Below are 21,248 nucleotides of genomic sequence, written 5' to 3'. Positions count from 1 at the left end.
TGAGACGAAGAAGTACAGAAACCAGTTTTCACTCCACTCATGTCTCCACTGCATCCAACTCATTAAAAGATTTCAAGCGTGACCTGGTCTGAGCCCCAGAACCCCACTAAATGCGGCTGGGGGAGTTGAGGGGACACTGTTTACCTTTCGGTAAGGAGGTCATGCGGCTAGTTGGAGAAGATGCTGCTGTAAGGAAAGTCAGAGGTTAGAGATTAACGAGGTTAATCCAATCATTAAGATCTTAAAGGCTAAACAGAAATGGAAACCTGTCTGGCTTTCTATTAGTACAGACTTAATTAGAAGAGTTTGTTTAGTTACAGTTAGATGAAAAAATAATTACAGAGAGAAGTTACAAGGATGGGGAAATGCTGGGTGGTTCCAGACGACATCACAGAGAACACAATGACATCACACACCACCAATATCATGACATCACCCATGACTTCACACCCAATATGACATCACACACAACACAATGATATCATAATGACATCGCACACCACACCCAACATGATGACATGACATCATACTCATCACATCACACACCACCAGGATCATAGACATCACACACCACCTCATACATGACTTCACAACATGATGACATCACACACAACATTACATCACAAACCACCAGGATATCATAATGACCACACACAACACAATGACATCACAACCACCAGGATATCATGAAGACATCACACACAACACAATGACACCACAATGACATTGCATATGACTTCACACCCAACATGATGACATCAAACAACACGATGACATCCCACACAACCACACCCAACTTGATGACATTACACATGATATACTCAAATCACACACCACCAGGATATCATAATGACATCACACAATGACAACTCACACCACTAGGATATCATAAAGACATCACACACACACAATGACATCGCACATTTCACACACATGATGACAACACACACACCCAACATATCACACACAACATAATAACATCGCACACCACCAGGATGACATCACACACATCACAATGACATCACACTAAATATGACACCATGCACATGCAACACAATGACATCACACACATCACACCAAACATGACACAACACCCTGTACCGCAACATTTTTCATGTCAGTGTGAGATGTGTTGGCTGACCTTGTACAGTGATGTGTGCAGTTGCAGAGTCCTGGTCCAGTTCTGTGCTTGCTATGCAGGTGTACACCCCCTGGTCTTTCTCTGCCACCCCGTGTATGGTAAGCGAACCCTCATCCTTCCTCATCCTGCAACGAGAAAGGTTCAGTTCCTCGGAAAGCAGCAGCGACTCCTGTCATTTCAGTACATAAGCATCACCATACTGGAACAGATCAAAGGTCTATCAAGCCCAGTATCCTGTTTCCAACAGTCCAGGTCACAGGTACCTGCATAACACTTCCCTTTTGGTACCTCACTTCTTAGCTCTCCTAGCTCTCGTTTAAAGAGAGGGAATAATTTTCTTTTAGGTCATTAGCTGACCTGGGAAAGGACTGGCCCAGTCAAAGATTACCAACATTCATAAGTATTGCCATACTGGGACAGACCAAAGGTCCATCAAGCCCAGCATCCTGTTTCCAACAGTGGCCAATCCAGGTCACGAATACCTGGCAAGATCCCCAAAAAGTACAACACATTTTATGCTGCTTATCCCAGAATTAAGCAGTAGGGTTTCCCCAAGTCCATATTAATAATGGTCTATGGACTTTTCCTTTAGGAAGCTGGTCAAACCTTTTTTAAACTCCGCTAAGCTAACCGCCTTTACTCTGGCAACGAATTCCAGAGTTTAATTACACGTTGAGTGAAGAAACATTTTCTCTGATTCGTTTTAAATTTACTACATTGTAGCTTCATCACATGCTCCCTAGTTCTAGTATTTATGGAAAGCGTAAACAGACGCTTCACATCTACCCGTTCAACTCCACTCATTATTTTATAGACCTCTATCATATCTCCCCTCAGCCGCCTTTTCTCCAAGCTGAAGAGCCCTAGTCGCTTTAGCCTTTCCTCCCTGTTAGCACACACCTGTTTCCCAGGTACAACGGGTTGCTATCCTTTAACCAGGACACAGTTAACTTCAGGCTCGGGTCAGATTTTATGCGACAGTCAAGTCGTGTGGTGGAACCTCTCTTCACGATTTGGTCATCAGGTCCCTTCGTGATCCTGGTTCCATCTATAAAAAAATCACCAAAGTTATCACAGAGCAATGCTGGAGCCCTGACCCCTCCCAGACATCGAAAGTTATCGCACAACCCACGTCAGAGCCCTGGCCCCCTCCCAGGATTTACCAGAAAACTAGACCACATTTGGATAGTCTGAGCTCTCCCTCCGATATTCAGCCGGGCCATATCCGGTCCCCGGCACTGAATATCCATGGTTAGCGCACGCCCCGTTAACTCGATATTCAGAGCTAACCGGCCATTTGTTAGCGCGTGAACTATTTATATGGTCCTATTTAAGCGCTAACACTGGCCAGTTACCTACTACTACTACTATTTAACATTTCTAAAGCGCTACCAGGGTTACGCAGCGCTGTGCAGTTTAACAAAGAAGGACAGTCCCTGCTCAAAGGAGCTTACAATCTAAAGGACAAAAAGAGCAGTCAATCAAATTAGGGCAGTCTAGATTCCTGGGTAGAGGTGAAATGGTTAGGTGCCGAAGGTGACATAGAAGAGATGGGCTTTGAGCAAAGATTTGAAGATGGGCAGGGAGGGGGCTTGGCGTATGGGCTGAGGAAGTTTATTCTAAGCATAAGGAGAGGCGAGGCAGAAAGGGCGGAGTCTGGAATTGGCGGTGGTGGAGAAGGGTACAGAGAGGAGGGATTTGTCCTGTGAGCGGAGGTTTCGGGTAGGAGCGTAAGGGGAGATGAGGGTAGAGAGGTAATGAGGGGCTGCTGATTGAGTGCATTTGTAGGTTAGTAGGAGAAGCTTGAACTGTATGCGGTACCCAGTGCTTTTTTTGTAGAAAAAAAGGTGCCAGTACTCATTATGGGCGGGGTCACCACATATGGCTCCACCCCTATGATAGCCACACCCACATTAACCACACCCCCTATACCAGCCATGGCGCATATAAACAGACATCATTGAAAATATTATAGTACTATAGGAGAAAAAAATAAAGTGATTTTTTTCATTATAAATAATCTCTGTAAGCTCTTACAGCTCCAGTATACCCAGTGCAAAATAAGACAGCCAATGTAAATTCTCAAATTGGACATAATTACAAACACTAAAATGAAAATAAAATGATTTTTTTCTACCTTTGTTGTCTGGTGACTGTTTTTCTTTCCATATTGGTCCCAGTCTGTGATTCTGCTTTCTTTTCTTTTCGCTTAACTCTTCTGTGCCATTTGTCATTTTTGTCTCCTTTTTCTTTGCTTTCTTCAATATTTTTCAGGCTCTCTCTCTGTCCAGATTTAATTCATTCTTACTATCCATTCTTTAATTTCCTTCATCTACCTGTGGCTTTTCATCTTTTCCTCACCCTTGTTCTCCCCATGCCCCTTCCTCTTATTCTCCAGTCTTTCTCTATTCCCCTTTTCCATCCAGCAGCTCTGCTTTTTCTCCCCATCCTTCCAGTGTCTCCCCTATTTCTTTCTGCATTCTTCCATCCAGCGTCTTCCCTCTTTCTCTCCCCATCTTTCCGTTTTCCCTCTCTCCCCATCCTTCCATCTGTTTTTCCCCCTCTCTCTCTCCCCATCCTTCCATCTGTTTTCCCTCTCTCTCTCCACATCCTTCCATCTGTTTTCCCTCTCTCTTTCCCCATCCTTCCATCTGTTTTTCCCCCTCTCTCTCCCCATCCTTCCATCTGTTTTCCCCCCTCTCTCCCCATCCTTCCATCTGTTTTCCCTCTCTTTCCCCATCCTTCCATCTGTTTTTCCCTCTCTCCCCAATCCTTCCATGTGTTTTTCCCTCTCTCTCCCCCATCCTTCCATCTGTTTTTCCCCTCTCTCCCCAATCCTTCCATCTGTTTTTCCCTCTCTCTCCCCATCCTTCCATCTGTTTTTCCCTCTCTCCCCAATCCTTCCATCTGTTTTCCCTCTCTCTCTCCCCATCCTTCCATCTGTTTTCCCTCTCTTTCCCCATCCTTCCATCTGTTTTTCCCTCTCTCCCCAATCCTTCCATGTGTTTTTCCCTCTCTCTCCCCATCCTTCCATCTGTTTTTCCCCTCTCTCCCCAATCCTTCCATCTGTTTTCCCTCTCTCTTTCCCCATCCTTCCATCTGTTTTTCCCTCTCTCCCCAATCCTTCCATGTGTTTTTCCCTCTCTCTCCCCATCCTTCCATCTGTTTTTCCCCTCTCTCCCCAATCCTTCCATCTGTTTTTCCCCTCTCTCCCCAATCCTTCCATCTGTTTTCCCTCTCTTTCCCCATCCTTCCATCTGTTTTTCCCTCTCTCCCCAATCCTTCCATGTGTTTTTCCCTCTCTCTCCCCATCCTTCCATCTGTTTTTCCCCTCTCTCCCCAATCCTTCCATCTGTTTTTCCCTCTCTCTCCCCATCCTTCCATCTGTTTTTCCCTCTCTCCCCAATCCTTCCATCTGTTTTCCCTCTCTCTCCCCATCCTTCCATCTGTTTTCCCTCTCTTTCCCCATCCTTCCATCTGTTTTTCCCTCTCTCCCCAATCCTTCCATGTGTTTTTCCCTCTCTCTCCCCATCCTTCCATCTGTTTTTCCCCTCTCTCCCCAATCCTTCCATCTGTTTTCCCTCTCTCTTTCCCCATCCTTCCATCTGTTTTTCCCTCTCTCCCCAATCCTTCCATGTGTTTTTCCCTCTCTCTCCCCATCCTTCCATCTGTTTTTCCCCTCTCTCCCCAATCCTTCCATCTGTTTTTCCCCTCTCTCCCCAATCCTTCCATCTGTTTTCCCTCTCTTTCCCCATCCTTCCATCTGTTTTTCCCTCTCTCCCCAATCCTTCCATGTGTTTTTCCCTCTCTCTCCCCATCCTTCCATCTGTTTTCCCCTCTCTCCCCAATCCTTCCATGTGTTTTTCCCTCTCTCCCCATCCTTCCATCTGTTTTTCCCCTCTCTCCCCAATCCTTCCATCTGTTTTTCCCTCTCTCTCCCCATCCTTCCATCTGTTTTTCCCTCTCTCCCCAATCCTTCCATCTGTTTTCCCTCTCTCTCTCCCCATCCTTCCATCTGTTTTTCCCCTCTCTCCCCAATCCTTCCATCTGTTTTCCCTCTCTCTCTCCCCATCCTTCCATCTGTTTTTCCCCTCTCCCCAATCCTTCCCTCTGTTGTTTTCCCTCTTTCTCTCTCCCCAATCCTTCCCTCTGTTGGTTTCCCTCTTTCTCTCTCTCCCCAATCCTTCCCTCTGTTGGTTTCCCTCTTTCTCTCTCTCCCCAATCCTTCCCTCTGTTGGTTTCCCTCTTTCTCTCTCTCCCCAATCCTTCCCTCTGTTGGTTTCCCTCTCCCTGCCAAGTTTCCCGCGAACGGCGCGAAGTCGCGACGCACGCGACACCAGCCTCTATTTCTGGCCGCTGCTGCTTCTCCTGTTGAGCAGCAGTGGCCGCTACACAAAGAAAAAGAAGATTAAAAAAAAAATTGAAACCTGGCTGAAACGCGGCACCCCGGCACTGTAGACAGCCATTAGGCATTGGCTGTTGCCCCGCAGCCGCTCCTCCTCTTGCCTCTACGTCACTGCCCCTGGAGGAAGACCCCGAAGGAGCGCAGTGACGTAGAGGCAAGAGGAGGAGCAGCTGTCTACAGTGCCGGGGTGCCGCGTTTCAGCCAGGTTTGAAGTTTTTTTTTAAATCTTTTTCTTTGTAGCGGCCGCTGCTGCTCAACAGGAGAAGCAGCAGCGGCCGGAAATGGGGGCTGGCACTGCGTCCGTCACGGGGCGGGGGGAGCAAAAAAAAAAAAGGTGCCGGTACGCATTACCGTTGCGTACCGGCACAAAAAAAGCACTGGCGGTACCTGATCGGAAGCCAGTGAAGTGACTTGAGGAGAGGGGTGATATGAGCATATCGGTCTAGGCGGAAGATAAGACGCGCAGCAGAGTTCTGAACGGATTGAAGGGGGGGATAGATGGTTAAGTGGGAGGCCAGTGAGGAGTAGATTGCAGTAGTCAAGGCGGGAGGTGATGAGAGAGTGGATGAGAGTTCGGGTGGTGTGCTCGGAGAGGAAGGGGCAGATTTTGCTGACGTTATTGAGAAAGAAGCGACAGGTCTTGGCTGTCTGCTGGATATGGGCAGAGAAGGAGAGGGAGGAGTCGAAGATGACTCTGAGGTTGTGGGCAGATGAAAATTGGGAGCTAATCAGACACTGCCCCAAAAAAGTGTCTTGCACTTTGGTGCTTGTTAAGAAACAGTGTGTTTTAAGCATGTAAAATGTATTGGATATTTTCCTGCATTATATTTGAAGTGTATTTCTCCAGTTTGGCCAGCAGATGGTGTACGTTTATGTTAAAGCTGTTACACAGGACTGACTTGTCTTTCTTTGGCACACAGATAATAGCAAGTGTCTGTAGTGATGTAACCAGTTTTTATTTGAAACTTGACTGTTCTGGGCTCTGACTGGCCTGGAGTTTTGAAAAAAATTACTCAGTAGCGCTAACTGTTGCTTCAGTCCTAGCCAGGAAGGAAAAAGAGTGACAGATCCCTTTGCTGAGACTCTGTCCTGATCTTCCCAAGTACTGTTTAGCCAGTATGCAAATGTTTAGTTAGTGTTATAATTGATCCATATTTCAGTTACCTGTTATTGTTTGCCGACTGCACTATTTTGTTCCACTGTTCAATATTTTTAAGAGAATAAGCATAATTGTTTGTTTGTTCTGCCTGTCTGGATTGATAAAGAATCATGGTGGTTTGTGTGTTGGGTCCAGTAACCTAGAAATCACTGGGGATAATTGGAGAGCAGGAGACTCGTCCAGAGGCGGTTGTGACCCAGTCGGTGGGAGGAGGGTTCTAGTGTAGAACAGAAGCGGCAGGTGCAGGTGGGCCTGACCTGGCTGGGGATAGACCCTCTAAGTGGCCATGGGGTAACCCCAGGCAGGCGGCTAGGCATTTCGTGGCAGCCCTCAATGGTCATTTTCAGTGAAAATAACCAGTGAAGTGACACTGAAAATGATTGGCTAGCTGCCAACAGGTAAGTTAACCAGTCGGTGGCTGTTTCCGGCCGGTTAACTTGCGCTGAATATCAGTCAGTCTGTGTTTTTACCTTTTGAGGTCAGCGAGTGTATTGCTCATTGCTATGAGAACGTGATTTGGTAATGGAGGTCTTTGTCTGGGTGCCTCTATACAAGAAACAGACACGGCTGTGTCAATCACAGAAAGGTAGTGTGGATTTTTTTAATTCACTGACCCCTCGAGGTAAGAAACAGAAATAAATCAAAACACAGAAAATAAAATGACAACACCCTTTTTATTGGCCTAACTTAATACATCTTTTGATTAGCTTTCGAAGGTAACCCACCTTCTTCAGATCGAAAATCGGAATGGTTACCTTCAAAAGCTAATCAAAAGACGTATTAAGTTAGGCCAATAAAAAAGGAATCATCTTCTTTTCTTTTCTCTGTTTTGAGTTATTTTTATTTATTCCCTTTAAAAGTGGGATAAAACACGGCAACCACAACACTTTACTGACCCCTTGGAAACTCGCCCGAATTTCTGTGATGAAGTTCTATCTGTGGAGGGTGCACATTCGTATCTGAGAGACAGGGAGAATGACGCACTGTCAGTACGATGAGGAACCCAGCTGCAGCTGGTGAAAGGCACAGAGAGAGCTCTGGCACTCAGCGAGGAGGGAGAGGTTTGGCCCTGTTTATTGTTGATTTGAGTCGAGATCAATCGGGAAATGTTCAGATGGCCTGTCAGTCCCTCCTACGGCTGCTATCCTTCAACATTGCACCATTGACTTCTTTGTTTGTTATTCTTAATTCCTTCTCTGGTGAGAAGTTCTTATTTTTTCACTGTTTGCAATCTGCACTGCAACTTTCAGGTTAAAAATGAAATAGAAATTCATTAATATAAAAGTGTCTCCTAACCACAGCTGCTCCTTCATACAATAGGGACCAGCTGTTTCCTAACCGCAACCCCTCCTCCGTACGGCAGGAACCAGGTGTCTCCCAACTGTAGCTGTTCCTGGGTATGTTGGAGATGAGGTGTCTCCTAACTGTAGCTGTTCCTGGGTATGTTGGCGATGAGGTGTCTCCTAACTGTAGCTGTTCCTGGGTATGTTGGAGATGAGGTGTCTCCTAACTGTAGCTGTTCCTGGGTATGTTGGCGATGAGGTGTCTCCTAACTGTAGCTGTTCCTGGGTATGTTGGAGATGAGGTGTCTCCTAACTGTAGCTGTTTCTGGGTATGTTGGCGATGAGGTGTCTCCTAACTGTAGCTGTTCCTGGGTATGTTGGAGATGAGGTGTCTCCTAACTGTAGCTGTTCCTGGGTATGTTGGAGATGAGGTGTCTCCTAACTGTAGCTGTTCCTGGGTATGTTGGAGATGAGGTTTCTCCTAACTGTAGCTGTTCCTGGGTATGTTGGAGATGAGGTGTCTCCTAACTGTAGCTGTTCCTCTATATGTTGGAGATGAGGTGTCTCCTAACTGTAGCTGTTCCTCCGTATGTTGGAGATGAGGTGTCTCCTAACTGTAGCTGTTCCTGGGTATGTTGGAGATGAGGTGTCTCCTAACTGTAGCTGTTCCTGGGTATGTTGGAGATGAGGTTTCTCCTAACTGTAGCTGTTCCTGGGTATGTTGGAGATGAGGTGTCTCCTAACTGTAGCTGTTCCTCTATATGTTGGAGATGAGGTGTCTCCTAACTGTAGCTGTTCCTCCTTATGTTGGAGATGAGGTGTCTCCTAACTGTAGCTGTTCCTCCGTATGTTGGAGATGAGGTGTCTCCTAACTGTAGCTGTTCCTCTATATGTTGGAGATGAGGTGTCTCCTAACTGTAGCTGTTCCTGGGTATGTTGGAGATTAGGTGTCTCCTAACTGTAGCTGTTCCTGGGTATGTTGGAGATGAGGTTTCTCCTAACTGTAGCTGTTCCTGGGTATGTTGGAGATGAGGTTTCTCCTAACTGTAGCTGTTCCTGGGTATGTTGGAGATGAGGTGTCTCCTATCTGTGGCTGTTTCTCCATCTGTTAAGAGATGAGGTGACTCCTAACTGAAGTTCTTCTCCATATGGCAGGCATGCAGTGTCCCCTAAACACATCTGTTCCATCATATGGCAGATGTGAGGGGTCCCTCTGCTCTTAGACCCTATCTATTTGAGATCTGTGATGCTAATCTTCTCTGCAAAGCACCCATGACTATACCAAAAAGACAAATTACTCTGATGGGTGCACACACCTGTCTGTCTTGCGCATTTCTGTAATTAGAGCTTCCCAAACTGTGGGACGGGACCCCAACTGGGGTCACAAAACCCACATTAGGGGTCCCAATCTGGGTAGGCCCCCTGGAGATGCATCATTATTCTGCATCTCCAGGGGGGTCACACAATTTAATTTGGCCGCTATGATGGGGTCACAGTCTGAAAAAGATTGACAAGCACTTAAGCACCTTACCTTTGACCTCCAAACGAATTTGACTTTCTGCCTTGCCCAGAATGTTTGTTGCTACACAGGTGTAGATTCCCTGATCCTCCTTCCGGGCGTTATTCATTTCCAGGCTACCATTCTCATAAACCTGATAGTTCCCCCCATCCAGATTGCTCCCCTGGCCATTTTTAAACCTACAGGAATAGGAATACACAGTGAGAAATCAGGGGTAGGACATCAGACGGCAGCAAGCAAGGAGCGATAGCCAGGAAGCTTACCAGCGCAGCATGGGGATGGGTGAGCCAAAGAAGGGACAGTCCAGCCGCGTCCGGTTGTACTCGATCACTCTGATGAGCTGGTTCCGCTGACCCAGCATGCGGGGAGCCATGTCTGAAACACAAGAATGTTGTTTGTAGTGATCAGTGGCAGCCATATATGCTTTCTATTCTGAGGGGGGGGGGGGGGGGGGAGTGTCCCACATGCCAGAGGGAACCACAGTTCGTGACCCCCTGGCAAAGACCATTGCAGTAGTGGGTGGACTAGATTTTTGGAATGGAGGGCAGGGAGGATGATTGAAACCTAGTGCTGCTGTGAAACAGGTTCAAGGCTTTGTAGCCCAATAGAGACTGGTTCTGACTGAGCTAGAAGCCCAAAGGAGCAGGAGGAAGCCTCAGGACTAAGAATCAGTGGCACATCCATGGGCTGTGCGCACTTGATCTGGGGAAGGCTGGGGTAGGTCTTTATTGCATATGCTTTGCCTTTTTTCAAGATCATTCTTTATTATTTCAGTCTGCATCTCACCTTCCATTTTATATAGGGGGAGGGAACTAGTGTGTGTGGGTATGTTTACTTACAAATCAGGAGGTCAGTTTTATAGAACCCACTTCTATAAGTAAAAAACTGTTTTACTCAAAGACAGGGGGGATCGTCCCAGGGATGGAAATAGGAGAAATTAGGTCTTACCTGATAATTGTCTTTCCATTTGTCCGTCCCCCTATTTCAGAACCTGTGAGAAAATTGTGTCCATGAACCAGCAGGTGGAGACAGACAACTAAAAACTGAGCTGAGACATATCTCTCCTGACATCCAGTCCAGCTCCTCAGCAGTAAGGAGAAACTCAGAATAAACACAACTGGCTAACCAGGCACTAATCAGTGTACAGAACAAGAGATATGTCAGAAGCACTTCACACCAACTAAACATCTCAGAAACCTCGGTTCAGCCTCTGGAACAGTGGGAAGAACTAATGGAAAGAAAATTATCAGGTAAGACATAATTTCTCCTTCCATTACGTAGCTTCCCACTATTCTAGAACCTGCAGGATGTTCAAAAGTAATCCCTAAAGTGGGTGGGATCCTGGCACCACTGAAGCCCCAAATCTAGCTTCCAAGCGCCACAACATCCACCTGTACTGCTTAGCAAAAAAAGGTATGCAGCATTGACCACATCACCACTTTGCAAATATCCACCAGACACAGTCAGGTAGTCTCCGCCCAGGATGTTGCTGCATGCCTCGTAGAATGAGCCCAGAAGGCCTAAGGAGCTTGCTTTCTCATAAGCAATAGCCTCCTTCAGCCATCTAGCACTTGTGGATTTGGAAGCCGTAAGGCCAAGCCTCTATTTACCAAAAAGCACAGTCTGTCCGATTTGCGAAATTGAGTCATGACATCCAAATATCTAATGAGGAAGCTATGCACATCGAGAAGCTTCAATGAAGAATACTGAGCCTCTTTGTCCTCTCTGTGAAAAGACGGAAGCTCCACTGATTGGTTGAGATGAAATGCTGATACCACTTTCAAAAGAAAGGAAGGAACCATGTGCAAGGAAACCCCTGGATCCTGACAAGAGAAAGCCTGAAGCTCTGAAATCCTACGTGCCGATGCAACAGCCACCAAGAATGCTGTCTTTAGCGTAAATTCTTTCAAGGAGACCTTCTGGAGTGGCTCAAAAGGAGACTTCTGGAGAGCCCGAAAAACTAAATTAAGGTTCCGTTCTGGATACGAAATACGAAAGGAAAGCCGCAAGCGGCCCGCTCCCCACAAGAATCAAACGATATCCAGGTGAGCCACAAGAGATGTCTTCTGTAGACGTCCCCTGCAACCTGAACTTTTAGAGAACCCAACGCCAATGAGCGAATCAGAATAACCTTTTCATCTTAACCTAGCCCTTCAAATGGCCAAACCGTAAGATCAAAGGGGTATGGATCCTCCAAAAGCACCAGACTTTGCTTCATTAGGCTGTGCACCTGCGGAAGACGGAGAGGACCCTGTCCCACGGGGTTCCTGGCTTGCATGCACTGCAACACCATGACGCTGGCTGGTAGGATCAACAGTGGGAACACCACTTAACTGCCTTCGTGAGAGTTGCCATTCACCCAGACTGCTACAAGTGCGACAGGATCCCTCCCCTGCAACAAGTAGAACTAGCAGCCTCCAAGAGGTTCTGGGTCAAACTTTAGTTGGACTTACCACTGTTGGCTGCTTCCCCCAAGCTCACAGTCTCCACAAGCCTTACCACAGGTCAGAAAGGCTGAGGAGTGATATTCTGTCCCATGCTCTCCAGCAAATCTTTCCTTTTTTTTTTTTTTTCTTTTTTAAAGGTTGTTGTGCTGGAAAAGGAGCTTCACAGGAAACAGGGGAGAGATGAAGGAAGGGAAGACGGAGATCTGAAGACCTCCAAATATGACTCTGTAGACTCAAGACAGCCGCAAAGCTCAACTGGGGACCAGCTGACCAACTGGACCAGGAGCAAAGAACCAGAGGCTGAAAAGTGTATCCATCCACCTCCTGGAGATAGAAAATACTGAGGAGCAGGACTGGATACCAAAAGAGAGATGTCTCAGCTCAGTTTTCAGTTCTCTACCTCCACCTGCTGGTTGATGGACACAACTCTCCCACAGGTTCTGGAATAGTGGGAAGCTACATAATAGAAGGGTAGATTAGGAAAAACTATGGACAGACACTTGGTAGTCAAAATAATGTGTGATATGTCAAAGCAATTCTTTGTCTGCAGAACTTGTAGGTGGAAGGCACATGGAGACCCAATAGGCAATTTCAATTCTCAAAACAAAACTATAAGATGTAAGTTATGTGAGAACAGAGCCACTATGGTCTCTCTGTTTACAAAAATCTCCCTTGGGTTAGCAGAAGCAGTGCTGTAGCCGGATGGCCAATTTTGGGTGGGCCTGTATCCAAAGTGGGTGGGCACAAAATTTTCTCTCCATCCCCCACCTTCCACCCACCCCCTCTGCTCACAGTCTGGCATCTCTCCCTCCCCTCCCCCATTGGTGATCTGGTCTCTCATACCCCCCTCCCCCCCCCTCCACCGTGTACCTTTTTAAAACTTCATTTCCAGAGGCTGCCAACAGCGAGCAACAATTGACGCATTGTTCATGTGGACCCCAGAGCCTTCCCCCTCCCCTCCCCCATTGGTAATCTGGTCTCTCATACCCCCCTCCACCCCCCCCCCCCCACCGTGTACCTTTTTAAAACTTCATTTCCAGAGGCTGCCAACAGCGAGCAACAATTGACGCATTGTTCATGTGGACCCCAGAGCCTTCCCTGATTCAACTTTCTCTTTTGGCATAGACAGGACTGCATCAGAGAGAAGGTTCATGGGCTGCCGTGAACAGCAGGTGTGATTCGCTGCTCACTGCTGGCAAACTCCAGAAGTGACGTTTTTTTTAAAGGTATAAGGGTGGGGGAGGGGTGGGAGGGTGAGGAGTAAGGATAAATGCTGGGAGTCTTCAGCTGGTGAGCCTTGGGGATCCCCATCAGCCACAGCAAGGACGGTGGGACCTGTGTGGAACACCTGTCTTCAGCTCCAACAAAAAAAGAGGCAACAGATGGCCCCTTACCTAGGATGTTGACAAAGGCATTAGCCAGCAGGTAGCCGTGCTCATTGGAGGCATTGCACTGGTAAACCGCACTGCTACCAATCTGGGAATCTCGGAACATGAGTGTGTCACCTGCCACCTCCCGGTTAGGATTCTCAGGAGCAGCTATAAAAGAAGAAAGAAAAAAGTGCTTTTCTTCTGTGTCTCCCTTTCCTATCACCGTCACGTGCTTGCATTTGTACATGTACGACCCATCCCACTAGGGAGTCTTCAATCTGTTAACTGAGGTATGAATGGGCTGACAGAGAGGGGGAGAATAGTGACACCTGCTGAACAGCTTCAGAACTGCACTGCTGAAATTTCTGAGAGATGTTAGTGTCCTTCTAGGCTGAAGATCACATTTGATTCTGTGGGCCATGGGAAAAGAAGGGTCAGGGGTCAGGGGCCATGGGTGGTGCTTTATGTGGTACTGCTATTCTCCAGTAATAAAGAGGCACACAGGACACATGGAAATGACCACAATACTGGTGTATGTCCACATCCTATATAATAATTTCCAACGCCAATGTTCTGAAGCTGACTCCCGTGGCACTGAAGGGTTCGTGCTGCCTGTAACCATCTGTCTCACTGTCCCGCCCTCGCATCATAACGTTATGACATCGAGGGCTGAATACTGAGAGGGAAGGGGACGCAGCATAGTTGCCAGGCAAAACAACGCAACGTCAAAAACATGAGGGTATCGTCGTCGTCCCCTTCCTCCCTCCTTTCCAGTTCCAGGCCCCCTCCCTCCGATGTTTAAAAGTCATCTTCACTTACCAAGTCAGGGTTACGGCGGCCAGCAGCAGCGGTAAAACGCATGCAGCCTCGGCCCTTTTCTCTCTCTCAGCTGTGAAAGGGCGGGACCACAGCTGAGAGAGAGGGGCCGAGCCTGCACGCCTTTTACTACTGCTGGCGGCCGCCGTAACCCCAACAAGGTAAGTCAAGATGACTTTTAAACTTCGTAGGGAGGGGGCCTGGAACTGGAAGGGAGGGAGGGACGACAACCCTGGAACTCGGAGGGAGGGGGGACCCTGGAATTAGGAGGGGGGAGGGGGGAGGGAGGGGGGACCCTGGAACTGGGAGGGGGAACCCTGAAACTCGGAGGGAGGGAGGGAGGGAGGGGTGGGATGACCCTGGAACTCGGAGGGAGGGAGGGAGACGACACTGGAACTGGGAGGGAGGGAGGGGGGATGACCCTGGAACTGGGAGGGAGGGAGGGGGCCCCCTGGCACACACTCTCATTTTCACACACACACTCGCACCCAGTCTCACTCTCTCTCTGTCACACACACACACTCGCACATTCACTCTCTCTCTCTCTCTCACACACACTCGCACCCAGTCCCACTCTCTCTCACACACACACACTCGCAGATTCACTCTCTCTCTCTCACACAGTCACTCTCACACACAGTCTCTCAAACATACATACTCCGAGGAAAACCTTGCTAGCGCTCGTTTCATTTCTTTCAGAAACGGGCCTTTTTTACTAGTGTCTACATAAATGCTACTCTTTCAGCTACACAGTATTCTAGTGCTAGTACTAATCATTTCTATAGCACTACTAGACGTACACAGCGCTGTACACATTATATGCAGGTACTTTCTCTGTCCCTAGAGGTCTCACAATCTACATTTTTGTACCTGGGGCAATGGAGGGTTAAGTGACTTGCCCAAGGTCACAAGGAGATGCAAGTGGGAACTGAACCCAGGTCACCAGGATCAAAGCCCACTGCAGTAACCATTAGGCTGCTTCTCCACTCCATGTGGGGCCTAAATGTGACGGTGTGTAGTTGAGATGGAGGAGGCAGACACAGGTGGAGTCTGGGCGCAGCATGGACACGGTGCACTATTACTCACGTAAATGATAGAATCCTACAATTTAGGCACATTTTTCAGCAATCTAGGAGCAAAGCATTCACACCTGCACAGCTCTCTGTCCTACCTAAATTAAAGCCGTGCGTCTGACCCGTTAGGATTGTGCTCTACACAGGACAGTCCTCCATGGAATCACCCTCTGAGTGTCTCCTACTGTGGGCGACATCGCAGCTGGCACTCAGGACCTCAGATGCTCTATTCTAACCACTAAACAAAAAATCTTGAATTGTCTGGAGTGTAATGATATATCTCAAAAACACAAAAAAATCACTCCTACTATACAATCTGTAGGAGAGTGCAGGACACTGGACTATGATAGAAAAATTATATAAATAAAGTAGCCTCAAAGCCCAGGGAACCTGTAATTAGGACTCCACTGAATTGGCCAACATCATGGGCTCCTCCTGATGAAGATTGCGAAACAGTGGGGTCCCTTGCTGTCGGGAAAGTTTGGAAGACATTGCGAGTGAGGAAGACTATTTAGTATTACCCACTTTGTAAAATTTGGATTTGACTTAACTTCATAACCGGAGTAGCATGTGACTGGAAGAAACAAATCAGCCATTGGAAATTTTACAACTGTTGACATTTGGGAATCAGGATACTCTGACTACAGAAGAGGCAAAAACCTGCGTTTCAAGCTAAGTGATTGATTTTTGAGCGTTGGGGCTGATTCTAGGTGACCAGCAAATATTGTAATTGTGCTTTACTTTTGAATTTCTCCAGTTCACTTTATTAAGAGGTTTATGAAGGTAATCTATAAGTTCTTCATATCCATCAAATACTCTCTGTAGTGGTGTGCATTGACTTTGACAGTTTTATAATAATTAAAATACTCCGCTTTCCGTTTTTTGTTCACAGTATCTTTTTCTCCCTGAGATAGGGAGTTTTTTGTTGTCTGTGAGTTTTTTCGGAAGGCAGGAGGAGCCCATGATGTTGGCCAATTCAGTGGAGTCCTAATTACAGGTTCCCTGGGCTTTGAGGCTACTTTATTTATATAATTTTTCTATCATAGTCCAGTGTCCTGCACTCTCCTACAGATTGTATAGTAGGAGTGATCTGCTATTCTAACCACTGCCAAAATACAGGTGGAGCAAATATATTCCTACTGACCCTTTTGACCATCTAAACTCCTCATGACCTCAAACAACCATCACTCAACACCCCTTACTCCTTCACCGTCTTGCCAAGAAATTCATCTTTGAAGTATGATTCCTCCCCCCTCCCCACCCCCGCAGTGATTGCGGGGTAGCACAGCTTTTCTTACTTTCTATGGCCTCTCCGTTCACCAGCCACTGGATCACCGGCTTGGGGGTACCATTCGCTCGACACACTAGCCTCCCACTCTCACCCGGCGCCAACACCAGGTTCTTGGGTTCATCCAACCAGTAAGGAGCAGCTTGAATAAAACACAAGAAAGCAGCAAAGATGAAACTTAGCAAGCCAAAGTGGACTCCTGGCACGGTCTTATTACAATAGCAACAGGCTCTGGTGGCCCCAATAACATCTGATGCTGAGGTAACTTGGAAAAATAAACTTTGGGGTCTGTTAAGAAATCCGACTTATTAAATGTTTAAGTTCCCAACCACAAGGATTCCTCCTGGTGATGTAATTATGACTTTTTCTCTGTGTTGGATTTTGCAGATCGTCTGCCTTGCTGTTTTTTGAGAAAAAGACCTAAATCCTGGTGGTTAGAAATGTAAAAACAAACTGTATGGGAACACAGAATCTGGGTTTAACAGATACTCCCCCCCCCCCCAGCCCTCCCCATCCTACCCTTCACGTATACAGAGATGGGATGGCGGGTGAGGCCCATCTTGTTGGATGCCATGCAGAAGTATTCCCCTGAATCTTCCTCCGACACGCCTGTGATACGAAGTGTTTTGTTGAAGTTCTCAAACTTGACCTTGCCCGACGGCAATTCCCCACCTTTCTTGAACCACATTATATCCGGAGCCGGCCTGAGGACAAGGGACAAACAGGAGAATTAGAACACAGAGGCAAGAAGTAGGAAAGGCGCAGACGAAGCTGTTTACGCATGTGCTAACTTACTCAACCCGTGCGAATGTGGGATGACACCTTCCAGGCCTTTCAAACTCAAGGCCATGGCTGAAGACACTGATCGTGTAAACTCTACCTGCCCAGCTCAGGTCACTCTCCCTCTTCTGGTCCTCAGAGGATGTGAGGCCACCAACTCCAGCCCCTACACAGAACTTTGAGGTAGGATCCTGGATGTTTTACCTCCCAGAACAGTGGCTCCCAAACCTGTCCTGAGGGAGCCACAACCAGTCGGGTAATGCAGTGGCGTAGCTATGTGGGGCCACAGGGGCCTGGGCCCCCCCCTAAATTTCCTCCGGGACCCTGGTTTGCTGGCGGGGTCCCCAAACCCCGCCAGCTGAAGCCTTGTCCAGCGTCGGTCTCCTGCACAATCCTTCTAGTGAAACTGGGCATGCTCAGTTCCACTTAAAAGGAGCGTGCAGGACGTGAGGAGGAAGAGAGAGCAGGGCAGGCAACGTGGCGGTGCCGGAGACCAGTGCTGGAGAAGGCTTCAGCTGGCGGGGGTGGGGCACCCCCGCAAGCCAAGGTACTTTGCTGCAGCAGTGGGTGGGGAGTGGCAGGGTGACCAGGGGAGCGGTGAGGCGGTGGAGAGGGGGGCGGCAGACTAAAATGTCCCCCACCACCACCTCGGGCTCTGGACCCCTCCCCACCGCGAGGTCTGGCTACGCCCCTGCTTTAATGCATTGCTTCCACTGCATAGAAATTTATCTCATGCATAGTTATTGTGGTGATCCTAAAATCCCAACCAGCTGGGGATCCCTCAGGAGCAGACCTGCCAAGACTCACACTTTTGTGGGCCATTTTCCACCCTCCCACTGGGGAGCCTCCCCTTCATCAGCAGCAGGAGGTGCGTTAATAAGACGTCCGCACCTGCTGCTGTGGGACCCCTCTCGTGTGATAAGAAATGGAACATTTCACAGCTCTTATCGTGAGACTGATCCAATGGCAGCAGCAGATGACGTTTTACTAAGGCGTCTCCTGCTGCCCGATGAGGAGATCTGTCGGGGTGGAGCCAGGAGGTGGAGTGGGTGAGTCTGGGGGTGTGGCTAGGTGGGGTGGAGTTGGAGCATGGCTAGGCGGAGTGGGGCAGAACTGGGAGCTGCCAAGATCGGACCCTCTTGGCAGCTCTGCAGGACAAGTTTCTGAACCACTCTCCTGTAGGGAAAGGGAAAGTGACCTATTACCCCGACAACTGAAACTCCGACGGCAAAAGAGAAAGCTACGTACACTCCAGAGGCGATGCATTCCATCAGCAGGTCTTCGCCTCGCAGCACCACCTTGCTGCTGGAAGTTCCAGAGGGGACCAAGAAGGCGGGAATCTTCTCTGTAATGCCCTGGGCTGGAAATGCAACAAGACAAAGGGGTTTGTAAATCTCCTTTTCCAGTGACACCAGCAACAGACAAATAGACATCCAGAGAATATGGGAGATGGGCTTAGTCTGCAGCTCCACAGACGTCCCTGTGATGTGATAAATGAGGGTCATTAAAGAGCAGATTCATAATAAATATTCTATTTCTTCATTAAAGGGAATGGGTTCCCGGAAACATGACAATGACCCTACAGTCCCTTGGAGATCCTCTGTGCTTATCCCAAGGCTATCTTAAATTCAGATACTGTCTTTTTGCCCTGCTCCTCTATTAGGAAACTGCTGAATGCACTACTACCCTTTCAGTAAAACATATTTCTGTCAGTTACTTAGTTACCCCTTTCACTTTCATCCCAGCTTCACAAAGTCCCAGGAAGGAGAGGAAAGTGACAGGGATGCTCCGAGAGGGCACATCCTGCTTCAAGTCCAATCCAGTTACCCTGGTAAACAGCTCAGGGGTGCTTCGCTGCTCCTCTGTACACCCTGCAGGGCAGGAGTTCCTCAATTCAGAACTACAGCATTAACATGAGCAAAGAGCGAAGTTCAGCCAGAGGGGAAGCGAGGCTAGTCAGTGTTAGTTCAGTAATTTGTTAATAAGCCATCAATGGGAGGGGCAATTGTATAAACAGTGCTTCCATTTAAGTGCCCCGAGGGTAGAAGGTAGGAGTCGATTCTACAAGGGAACGTAGGGGCTTAACTTACCGTTTTCTGGATGCTGTCCCGTCGGATTGTATAAAGCGTGCCTAGCGTTCCGTGCCAAAATCCAGGCGGTTTCTATAACAACGCGCGTAACTTAATTGGCTTAGCAAGCCAATCAGTGTTGGGGGGTTTTAAATTACTTTTATTACATTTACAATATATTTCAAGTACAATTCTTGAGACAGTAAAGATGACTGTCATTGTAGATTATAGGTAAATAATTATTACATACTCAATTAAATTATGACCTTTTGCTCATCTTTAGTCCACAATATGGAGGCAAAACAAACTATCAGGAAAAATTGAATTACTACTTAAACTAAGAAAAAGGTGGCAGAGAAGAAGATCGAGTGACTCTTAAACTTTACGGCGTAGAAGTTACTACAGTCCTTGGTTGCGGTACAAGTGGGCTAGCTAACTTGGATTCCAGGAAAGAATTCATTTGTTTAAAATCAAAAAATATATATTTAACAGAATTTAGCTTTATAACACATTTACAAGGAAAATTTAGCCAAAATAATGCGCCCAATTGCACAAAGCTTTCGGGCAAAGTTTAAGAAATTCTTGTCTTTTCTTTTGTGTGACCTTAGAGACATCAGGATACATTCTTATTTTACATTCCAGGAAATTCTGTTCTCCATGAAGAAAGCCAATCGGTGTCGTTAACAGCACTTAACAAGCAATAACGAGCAATAACTGACAATAATTAAAATTTACCCATGCAAATTGCTAAGTGTATTCTGTAATGCACAGTGCCTACATTTTAATTGTCATATTGACAGTATATCAATCAATGGAAGTAAAAAGATATGATAAGAACAAAGGGAAGAGGGAAAAATGGAAAGCAAAGGGAAGTGGAAGAGGTGGGTAAAAGATGGAAGGAAACATAAGAAATAGGCTGCTAAAAGCTGACTGAAATAGCAATGTTTTGATTGATTTTTTTTAATTTTCAATTGGAGGACTCATTATTCTGGTACTTGCTGGTGATACACACACAATGGTATATCTGTTTGTATTTCTTCCTTTAATATTATTTTTTTTAACTGCCAAGGTGGGGCTGGTGGTAGGGAGGCGGGGATAGTGCTGGGAAGACTTATACGGTCTGTGTCAGAGCCGGTGGTGGGAGGCGGGGCTGGTGGTTGGGAGGCGGGGATAGTGCTGGGAAGACTTATACGGTCTGTGTCAGAGCCGGTGGTGGGAGGCGGGGCTGGTGGTTGGGAGGCGGGATAGTGCTGGGAAGACTTATACGGTCTGTGTCAGAGCCGGTGGTGGGAGGCGGGGCTGGTGGTTGGGAGGCGGGGATAGTGCTGGGAAGACTTATACGGTCTGTGCCAGAGCCGGTGGTTGGGAGGAGGGGCTGGTGGTTGGGAGGCGGGGATAGTGCTGGGCAGACTTATACGGTCTGTGCCAGAGCCGGTGGTTGGGAGGAGGAGCTGGTGGTTGGGAGGCGGGGATAGTGCTGGGTAGACTTATACGGTCTGTGTCAGAGCCGGTGGTGGGAGGCGGGGCTGGTGGTAGGGAGGCGGGGATAGTGCTGGGAAGACTTATATGGTCTGTGTCAGAGCCGGTGGTGGGAGGTGGGGCTGGTGGTTGGGAGGCGGGGATAGTGCTGGGAAGACTTATACGGTCTGTGTCAGAGCCGGTGGTGGGAGGCGGGGCTGGTGGTTGGGAGGCGGGGATAGTGCTGGGCAGACTTATACGGTCTGTGCCAGAGCCGGTGGTTGGGAGGTGGGGATAGTGCTGGGCAGACTTATACGGTCTGTGTCAGAGCCGGTGGTGGGAGGCAGGGCTGGTGGTTGGGAGGCGGGGATAGTGCTGGGAAGACTTATACGGTCTGTGTCAGAGCTGGTGGTGGGAGGCGGGGCTGGTGGTTGGGAGGC

General features: G+C 47.8%; 1 protein-coding gene across 8 annotated transcripts in view; it reads right to left on the bottom strand.

Annotated features, from left to right (window-relative positions):
• NFASC (neurofascin) overlaps positions 1-21,248 on the bottom strand; it is a 155,619-nt gene that overhangs the window by 49,363 nt on the left and 85,008 nt on the right. For 6 of the 8 annotated variants that reach the window (XM_030220553.1, XM_030220554.1, XM_030220558.1 and 3 more), the window contains 9 exons: positions 18,530-18,641; positions 17,021-17,205; positions 16,512-16,643; positions 13,349-13,492; positions 9,771-9,882; positions 9,520-9,686; positions 2,042-2,189; positions 1,142-1,266; positions 145-186 (listed from right to left, as the gene is read on the bottom strand). In XM_030220553.1, the coding sequence (XP_030076413.1) occupies positions 145-186; positions 1,142-1,266; positions 2,042-2,189; positions 9,520-9,686; positions 9,771-9,882; positions 13,349-13,492; positions 16,512-16,643; positions 17,021-17,205; positions 18,530-18,641 (1,167 nt within the window). The remainder of the gene's footprint in view (positions 1-144; positions 187-1,141; positions 1,267-2,041; positions 2,190-9,519; positions 9,687-9,770; positions 9,883-13,348; positions 13,493-16,511; positions 16,644-17,020; positions 17,206-18,529; positions 18,642-21,248) is intronic. The other 2 variants (XM_030220555.1, XM_030220560.1) reach the window with 1 other exon arrangement.

The sequence above is a fragment of the Microcaecilia unicolor genome, chromosome 12 (genome assembly GCF_901765095.1).
Source record: "Microcaecilia unicolor chromosome 12, aMicUni1.1, whole genome shotgun sequence".
Taxonomy (NCBI): Eukaryota; Metazoa; Chordata; class Amphibia; order Gymnophiona; family Siphonopidae; genus Microcaecilia; species Microcaecilia unicolor.
The sequence above is the reverse complement of the archived record's forward strand: the minus strand, read 5'-3'. Positions and strand labels throughout refer to the sequence as shown.